The sequence below is a fragment of the Perna viridis genome, chromosome 14 (genome assembly GCF_037379345.1).
Source record: "Perna viridis isolate PV_CMFRI_1.1 ecotype Kerala chromosome 14, ASM3737934v1, whole genome shotgun sequence".
NCBI classification, from domain to species: domain Eukaryota; kingdom Metazoa; phylum Mollusca; class Bivalvia; order Mytilida; family Mytilidae; genus Perna; species Perna viridis.
Window position 1 is genome coordinate 28,741,935 of NC_142458.1, and position 9,747 is coordinate 28,751,681.

The following is a 9,747-nucleotide window of genomic DNA, read 5'->3' on the forward strand; positions in this document are numbered from 1 at the left end:
ATCCCTGAATATTGATTTATCTATAAGCAATTAATGACACATTGTAAAGTAGAAAACAAATTAGATACATGTATTACTATATTACAAAGATCATAATTTCATGTATGAAATCTTTAATTGATATTGTACTGCATATGCTAGTAAGCATAGTTAGAGTACATCCTCATGTATTTTTGTAGTTTTCAGTGTAAATTTCTTGTTCACAGACATACAAATGTAAACTGCAACTATTGCTAAGAAATATGACTACATTGTTCTACACTAGCAATAAAAACATTATACATATCACTAGTTTTGAACATTTTAAATAATTGTGTACATACAAAGTATATGAATAAATAATGTATACCTTCAACACTTACCTAGTACATTGTACATGTAAGAATGTCCATGAAAATCAGCTCTTAGAAAAGGTCTGAATTTACATTGTAACATTTTGCATATATCAGACACTGTTGTGATTTTTTCCCTTGATTTCATTTCAGTGGTTATCACTTAGAAGTTGCACTTGATCGAGTGAGAAGAAAGCAAAAGTAAAACAGACCATTTCGGTGCTGGGGCCCTATTTAAGCATGAAACAAAGTTCATGATTCTCGGTGGAATTGAAATGCTGATTTAAGTGTTAGGAAATTTGAGGACATCAACATACGTGTACAGCCAGGAATACCAAAAGCAATAATACAAAAGAAGATCCAAAAATACATATTGATAAACAAACTGTATAAATATATACAGTGTTAAAACAAATGATTATTCTTTGAAAGGTCTAAGTTTTGATCTGTTTATTCAGCTTACAATTTGGTTACATTAATATTTTTGATTACCTTGAGGTCTTCCTTGACTCAGTGCATCAGCACTTTGATTTATTGCGAAATTAATTGTCACAGTACCTGATACTGACGTTAAAGACTGTAACCTATATCACTGTTCATTTTTGGACGTAATGATGTATTCATCGTGCGAGTGTAGTCATACTGCAGATCGACGTAATATTTTCCTTGTTCTGATAATGGAAACCTTTCCCCTAGATCTTTACGTTGAGTTGAGTTATTATAACCCAGGTGTCTTATACTGTGTTATGCTTGGGAAACAACCGTTTACTGAACTTGTTAAATCTGAACTGAACTATTTCCGCACATTGTTTCACGCATGTGCTTCGATCTGCTGCAGACTATAACCGTATGTTAAACTCTATATTAAGTCGATCTTGAGCTCGACTGCTACAAGAGTATCTGTCAGCAATATATGGTACTGACATGTATCTAATGTGTAATATTACTGATAACATTGCATATTTTGTTTTTACACTTATTTCCCTCCTTTTTGATATTTTGATATACTGTATGTTATAACTGCTCATCTTTTGTGTTCATGTACATATTGCTGGATACTTACACATGTTGTCATCTCTATTAGAGAAAATAAAGACATGAATGAATGAATTTAATAATAATAATAATAATGATAATAATAATAATGTCAATATATAATTTTGATAGACCTTTTGTGAAAATGAGCAAAGAAGATGATCTTTGAAATTTGACAATTATTTTTTACCAGAAAATATCAAGATTTGACTAACTATAATACTGTGTAATATACAAAGCAATTATATATTTCATAGTCAAACATGTCGATCATTACAACTATATTTTGCAAAAGTGTAAACATAAAAAGTTAAAAAATCTATAGCTTTATCCGTCTTTTTTTGTTTTTGTTTTTTTTTTTTAAACAAGAAGATTCATAGGGTTCGACCCGGCATACATGTACGCACCCTAAAATTGGGTAACATTTTTTTTTTGTTTGCTTTAAATCTAGATTTTTTTACAATTTTTACACCAAAACTGTTCTTTTTTGTTTAGCTCGTTTTTTTTTAATCTAAAGTCCTGGATCCGCCCCTGTGACATGCACATGCAGGGCAAGCTTTTATTGATTTGTAACGTATATTCAGCATAATGGTCATCAGATGTTAAGGAGTATTCCAACTAAGAGTCATGCAAAATAAGATTCATGGTTGGAAAGCATACATATTTTTATTTGATATATATATAAAAAAGATATCACATGTGTAGATAATATATTCATAAAACTAGTAGTAAGTAAACAATATAATAGTTCTATCGATTTCATCCTTCTGTAGGGACTCTTCAGGATAACTGAATAGACGTCGTTATCGTTATTGATAATGACGTCAATTCAGTATCCTAATAGTATTAGTAGTAAACCTATATCACTATGTGGCTTTTCATATAACCCTTATAGAATTCAAGATTTCTAAAACTTTTCCCAAATAATTCGGTAAAACACTGTTTAATTTAGAAGATACATGCGATAATGGAAGTGAACCATTTTCTCTTGATATTTTTCACATTCAGGCATAAATTTAGTTAGTGGATATGTTTCATATCATCTTACTGAGTAAAATGTAAATGTATTAATTCAGCTATAGAAAAAAAAAGCAAATGATATATATCTCAATTTTAATATGTCAAATATGACTTTATTAACAAACTATAATTTGTCATTGTCCATCTCTTCTATGGTAATGAAGTTATCTTTGTTTTCGTCCATTTTCACCCAGTGCACATACAACTCTTCTTCAGTAAGCCCGGTATAGTTAAACGCTTCTGCGAACTCCATCATTTCTATTTTACCATTTCTGGGCAAAAGAAATATATTAATGTACTTGTTTTTATGTTTTTCCAAAATTTAATTTTACCTCTTATTTTTTTTCTTTACGATACTACTTTTTCGGATCGGATATATTTATTGTTAAATATTGTCAAGAACCCCCTATGATCAGTAGAAAATCATTGATATATACCCTGTCCCATAAAATTGGACTTATGAAACATAACATTTTTTCTTTTTGGTTTACAGCCCATACATAATACGATAATCTACGGGTTTTAGCGAGGCACGATCCCTCCTTGCAGAACGAATTACTCAAACAAAAACCACACTCTAAAATGTTCAATTTAATGGTTCAAATTTAAAACGCAAAATTCAGGAAAAACATTAAATTTAAAGTTGAATTCGTTGTTTCTTATAAGGGTTTCATTTCTTGTCAGTCTTTGATGCGACTCATAGAACAAGGAACCAGATCTAGGAAGTTGAAGGCTCATCATACAGATTCGTACATGCAAGTCTCAATGTTAAATAACCAACAACTAAGTTTGTGAAATAGGAAAGTACACGTAAGTGACGTTACGCACACTATTCATATCACTGCTTAATGTTCAATTTGTCGACGTGGAGTGACAAAGTTCTGAAAGGCTATATGGCTAATGATGAAAGACCAAGATAATGAGGGGAAATAAATGTATAATTATCGAGCAAACTGAGCAAAAAAAGATTTCATATAAATGTACATACCATGCATTGTTACGCGAGTCGCACGTGTTCATGTGTAGCGTCGGGTAGGTAAATTCCATATTGTGTTTCAAATGATATTAGGCTAGTGGAGGATCCAGGGGGTCAGGGCAATTACCTCCCTTCTTGTTTAAATTTTTTTTTATTAATTTCAACCACAGTTTTGACAAAATTGAATAAATTACAGCCTGGAATCCGGATACTTCTATGAATTTTCAGTTTTCCCCTTTTTCCTAGATTCGCTCCATGCAAGTGTTTCATAAATAAAATTGAAGACATTGACAAACATTTTTTTGCTGGTTTATATGCATTTACATGTATAGATAGTCATTAGGTCTGCTTGGTGAAATTTTCTCTGAAGCCGGCCACCGGAAAGGGTCAAGCCAAAACAAATTATTATTATTTATTCGCTTTTAAGATACTGCGGTTTAGATCAAATAGATGTACAAGCATTCATGTTATGTTAAAAAATTTGTTTCGACGCTACTTTTGGGATTTTTTAAGGATTTTTTCACAGAAACACAAAATGTTGACGTACGTCGTCTGAGCTAACAAAGACTTGTCGTTTTTTCCAGAACGCTTTTTTTGTCGTTTAAAATAAAATAACGGCTAAACAATTACAAAAAAGGTAAAATCAAATTCTGATGCGAAATTTCGTGTTACATCTTACTTCGTAGATTAAGCAAATTTTAAAGCTAGATTCAAGGGTCTTTATTTCGTGTTTTAAAGTGGTAGAATTATGTCTGTTTCATATTCAAATAACGCACACACAGACACATATTTTGATACTAAATAATGGATATATTTCAGTCGTTTGATTTTAATTCTGCGTAGATTAAGATTCGATTAGGCATAGACGCCGATGTTACGTAGTGTGAGTATTGTGTGTTACGTCTAGTAAATAGTTATAAAAAGTAATCTTCAGTATACAGTAGCCCTATTTAATATTTCTCCTTTCATTTCATATTTAACTTCTAATTATAAATTAGTATCTCTATCTGATCAAAATTTCTTCTTGGAAACTACAATACTAGGATAAAACAGTTTCAAATATATTTGAAAAGAATGAGATAAATAAAAATATTAAAAGAAAAAAACATACATTATAAAAACATAAGTGTTAAAAGTTTACTTACTTATTAAAATGACTATAAATACATGTACCGTCCCATAAAATTAAGTTTGATATCCGCCTGAATATTTGAATTTAAATCTGACCTGACAACTCTCAGATAGAGGCTTCACATCAAAACAACATCATTTTCATTTGGTCAGGTCAGGTTAGATAATAAATTGTACTGAACTCATTTGTAACAAATTTTCAATGACAATAACCAAAATACATTTTTAGACAAGATTTTAGTATGGTTTATTATTAAGAGTGCGTTGGCTTACGCTGTAATGCGTTGGTTGGTATTGATCGAAAATGCGGAAGTGTATTGTAGTTTTCCTACTCATGCAGTTACCACGAAAGCGCGTATTAAGAGCAGTTCCCTGGAGGCAATAAAGTGGTATGGAAATTCTATTCCATTGATGAAATTTAGAGTACTGACTAAGTAATGCATATAATGACTAAAATAGTCATAATTTTGTATTTTTTATTTGCTTGCCATGAAAACCACAAGTCCACGATTTCTGATGATTGTGACAAAAGTACACAATAATTGCCCAAAAATTTTGACTTTTTTTTTATATCTATGTGACATTTTCATTACTTTTAGATATAGCCTCATGATAAAACGCAGGCATCGAGAAATTTGTGCTTTAGGTTTTCATACGTTTTACCCTTTCTCCACAAAATATAAGAAAATTGAATATGCTATATTTTTCTAGCAAATAATTCATAATTTGTAAAAGTCGTAACTATAGCAAAAATCACCAAAAAGGTGAGTAGAAAAAACAATTCATTTAGCCCTATTTAGGCCACAAATCTTGCTTTGTTCAATTATTAAAACATATACTCTAAGTGTTAATCCATCTTAAGAAAGATTTTAATATTTTACAACAAAGTTTTGTTTCTATGCTAATACAAATTGCTATGATACAGATAGATATCTCCATGTATGTTAACTGACTTAAGCGTGCAAACGTTATGAACATGTGCATTTGTGTTTTCAATTATCATATTGTCCTTTTCATTTTCTAATTTGACGTATGCATTAATATTGTGTATGATGATCAAATGTTCTCCAAAAAGAGGACAATCAAATACTACAGATGTTCCTTTCTATCCCCAGTCTTCATTTCCCCCCTACTTACAAAACTGCCAAAACTGATGAACAATGAATACGTTAATATGAAGTGTAACATTGAAAGATATTATCAAGAGGTGTTATTCTTTTGGTCATGCTTCGGACCAAAGTGTGTGGGATCATTCTACAGTCTACACTGGCTACAGCTATATTATATATTGTGGCCCGGATTACTAACCGAACCTGTTCTCCAGCAGTGCTAGAGATTGTCTGGCAAGCTATTTTCTGACTGGGTATGGAGGAACGTAATTCCAAACCTCTTACGTTGAAGGAGTAATAAAAACTGATGACATTTGTAGGACTTATCGACCAATATTCTTTCAAAACTTCTAACTTTTATATTCACAGCTGTCAAAGAGGGTCTCCAGTCTTTACACAATACTTGTTACTCCCGTAGTGGTATTAATTCAATGTGGATCCTGAAAAATTCGAAAGATCTTTTGGAGACCCCAGTTCAAGATTATTATCAGAATATAATAGCATTAAAACCTAGGTTTTTTCTATTCCTCATACTTAGTTAAAATCCACACTCAAAAACATTATACATCGTTGTTTCTCCAAAAAGATGGTACACTTAGATGTGATTGTATAGTTCTAGGAAGAGATTCCTTATACTTCGTAAAAAAATAATTCCAAATTATCTTCCAAATTTACAGAAGTTGTTTTCAAAATGCTTGAATTTATGATCGACAACATATTTGTCCAGTGTTGGGGACGCATTTTTCAACAAACGGTCGGCATTCCAATGGGTATAAATTGTGCTCCTCCAGTTGCGGACCTATTCCTTCACTCTTATGAGGCTGACTTTATAGTTGATCTGATCCGAAAGACAGAACATCGTTGTTTCCGCTGTATAAATGACATACCATCGTTAAACAATCCTAGTTTCGGGGACTTGATACATCGCATGTACCCCAAATAACATGAGATAAAGGACTCTACAGGCACTGTGAAGTCAGCCTCATACATTGACCTACACTTAGAGATCGGTGGTAAAGAAAAACTATTGACCAAAATTTACGACAAACGTGATGACTTTTCATTCAGAATTGTCAACTTTCCTTTCATCTGTGCCAGAGCTTGTCGTAACTATTCAGCTTTTTTTTTTATCGTGCTATACTTCTTACTGTTAGGCTTCTGGAACAGGGCTATGTTGCTACAAGATTGAAGTCATTACTACAGAAGTCGCCATTATGAACTCGTGGATCGTTACAATGTATCCATCTGCATCATGAAAACTGATTTGTTCATCGTGTCATAGTTTTCCTTTCATCTCGCGTCTATCCCGGACTTGACTTTTCATGAGCAACTCGGCGGGTGTTTCTAGAAAAGCGGAGGACGCTTACCCTACCGGTGCACTTGGTCCATCCTCCCAGTTTTTATTGGAATCCGAGTTGTTCATTTGCTTTTGTTACTTTTTATATATGACTTTATTTACTTAATATTCTTTGTTGTGTAAGTCTGTTTTCCATGCCTGGTCTTTGTCCCTGGATTACATTCTTTTATTATCCGGTAGAACCTTGGTTCCCTTGATTACTCTTTCGCATAAATGTATAGAACCTCTACTATTGACAGCTATTATATTACGTGCAATTTATTCAAATGTTTTGCATGAAATAACGAAAGGTAGTTCGAAGATTCCAAATATATATGTGATCGATAACTGATACGGAAATGGAATATACAAAAACGATTTCATATCTTTGTTGTGTGTGTCTGTTTTCCATGTCTGATCTTTGTCCCTGGAATACATTCTTTTGATTAGCGCTATAACCTTGGTTCCCTTGATTACTCTTTGTCTTAAGATGTATTAATCATACATACTTGTTCAAATCATAAATGTTGAATATGACTACAGCAGCCGTAGCTTCAGTGCTTCGCTTTTTGCGCCCTTTCCGAGAACATTTACATTTACCGTCAAAGGTAAAATAACAGATTTGCCCTTTTGGAGGTTTTCGGCATCCACCACCACAAGCACATCCAAATATGTTACAACTAAAATATCCACATCTTGGTGTACCACGCGTACAGTCGCCACAGTATCCTCGTTTAGAATTGCAACAAGCTCCATTCGTCTTTTTGATGACAATGGCCGTCATCAGTAGAAACAGCACTGCAAGCGTCATACTCATTGTAAATAATATCTGGAATGGAAGGTATGTTTTTTTTTGTGAAATCTTAAGGGTTTAATTATTTTCTTAATCGACTATATATTTTACTTGTCTATTTGCTGGGAATCATTTTCACTTGGTATCGGTTGATTCAAAGCTCGACATATATCTTAATTGTATTGCCAGTAACCAAAAAATAACAATAATAAAAACAAAAACAAAAAAACCCGGATCAATAGGCGTGGAAACTTAGAAAATGACTTGGGTATATGACTTGTATCAATTAGACATGTTTATTTAATCTAAGGAATAACGGTACCGGTCTACGTTTTGAAAATAAATAAATAGGGTGACCAGAAAGCGTCGATGCACGAATTGCCCTATGAAAATGTTGTCTTAATGACAAAATAAATGTCAATATTTTTTGGGAATCTGATAGTACTTTAAAAATTGTTCAATCTAAAATAGAAACATTCAACAAAAGTCGAAAACGGAGCAGTGAGTTGGGGGAGGGTAGAGGGGTCATATGACGAATATACGGAATTGACATACTTAAATATTTCAAGTAATAAATATTAATGAATTTTACAAGAATTTTTCTAGATTTCCTGCAAATAATGGCTAATGATTGTCTTTTTGTAGAGACTTGCCGATTATAACGCATCATTTTATTACCATTAGTGTATTCCCGCCGCAATGGAAGGAGGAGGTATAGCGCCCTGTAATACCAAGATTTAACCCACCATCTTGTTCGAAATGCCTGTACCAAGTCAGGACCATTGCGGTACTAGTTGCTCCGCTGGTGAAATACCTATTTTGCCAGATTTGGTTTGGACTTGACATTATTATGGATTGGTAATTGTGTTGTAACACTTATTTACATGCATGTATGAAATGTTTGAATATTCCTTGAAAAAAATTCTGGTCGACAGAATATTTAATTTTATAAACAAATGTATCATTTTATATGTATTTAATATAGAAAGAACATTAATCTGACATCAAATTCATCGAATGAATTGTTTACTATGTTATTTAAAGAAACTTACGTCATTATATTTATTAAAGTCAATTGTTGTCCCCAGATATAACAAATATAACAAATATGATATTATTATTTATTATTATTAGAAGACATTACATAAATATACATTTACCCTACGCACTTTACATTTGAATCAGATACTAAACACTCGCATAAAATACATGTGATATCTAAAAAGATACTCGACATATTAAATGACAATAGAAATGTAATAAATAGAAAATGAAAATGAAAAAAAAACAACTTATTTTCATGAAATTATCAGTTAAGAATTAAAAAAGAAACGAGATCTTTACCACAGACTTTTATATTTGCCTGTGTAATGTTGATATATAGTAAAATAATAGGCATATGGTCATGGCACTTGCTATAACTCTCATATGCATAATGATCTAGGCTTCTTTGTATATGTTCTTGGTGACATTGTAAACGCAACCTTTTTAGCTGTTATCTTTTTGTTTTCCCTAATTATTCATGCATATATATGTACATGGTTATTTAATAAGTAATAACACAAGATAAATCCTAAGTAAACTATATTACTTACCCTTGTAGACTTACCTGTATTCTGAAACAATGAAATATGTTGGAGGAAACTAATATTTATAGTTGTGTTTTTTAAAAAAAAAAAAGATACATCACTTACGATTGCGGTTGCATCCTGTTTTATGTACTTAATTAAAGTAAATGCGTACAAAAAGGACATATTTATCATGAAAGAATAATAAATGAGACATTGTATCTATTTCTTAAAAATTAACAGGATGAAGGATAATATTAAACAAGAGGTAGTCACGTGATGAAAGGTTATCGTTACCATGGTTACCGCTTGTGCCCACTCATAGATGAAACAACTATCACCAGGGATTTAAAAGATTATAGATACGACGCCCTAAAGAAAAACATTATAACCGTGCTTAGAAATATAGTCTAAATTAATCGACTTGACACTGAAATGTTATGTTTG

The 9,747-nt window shown here is 32.0% G+C and overlaps 1 protein-coding gene across 1 annotated transcript; it reads right to left on the reverse strand.

The window, feature by feature from the left end:
- Nucleotides 1-2,463: 2,463 nt before the first annotated feature.
- On the reverse strand, nt 2,464-8,530 carry LOC148598900 (uncharacterized). The gene is made up of 3 exons (XM_088561614.1): nt 8,411-8,530; nt 7,449-7,768; nt 2,464-2,659 (listed from the first exon to the last, which is right to left on the reverse strand). The coding sequence occupies exons 1-3, from the start codon at nt 8,513-8,515 to the stop codon at nt 2,512-2,514; spliced, it is 573 nt and encodes a 190-aa protein (XP_088417740.1). The 5' UTR covers nt 8,516-8,530; the 3' UTR covers nt 2,464-2,511.
- Between the last annotated feature and the right edge of the window lie 1,217 nt (nt 8,531-9,747).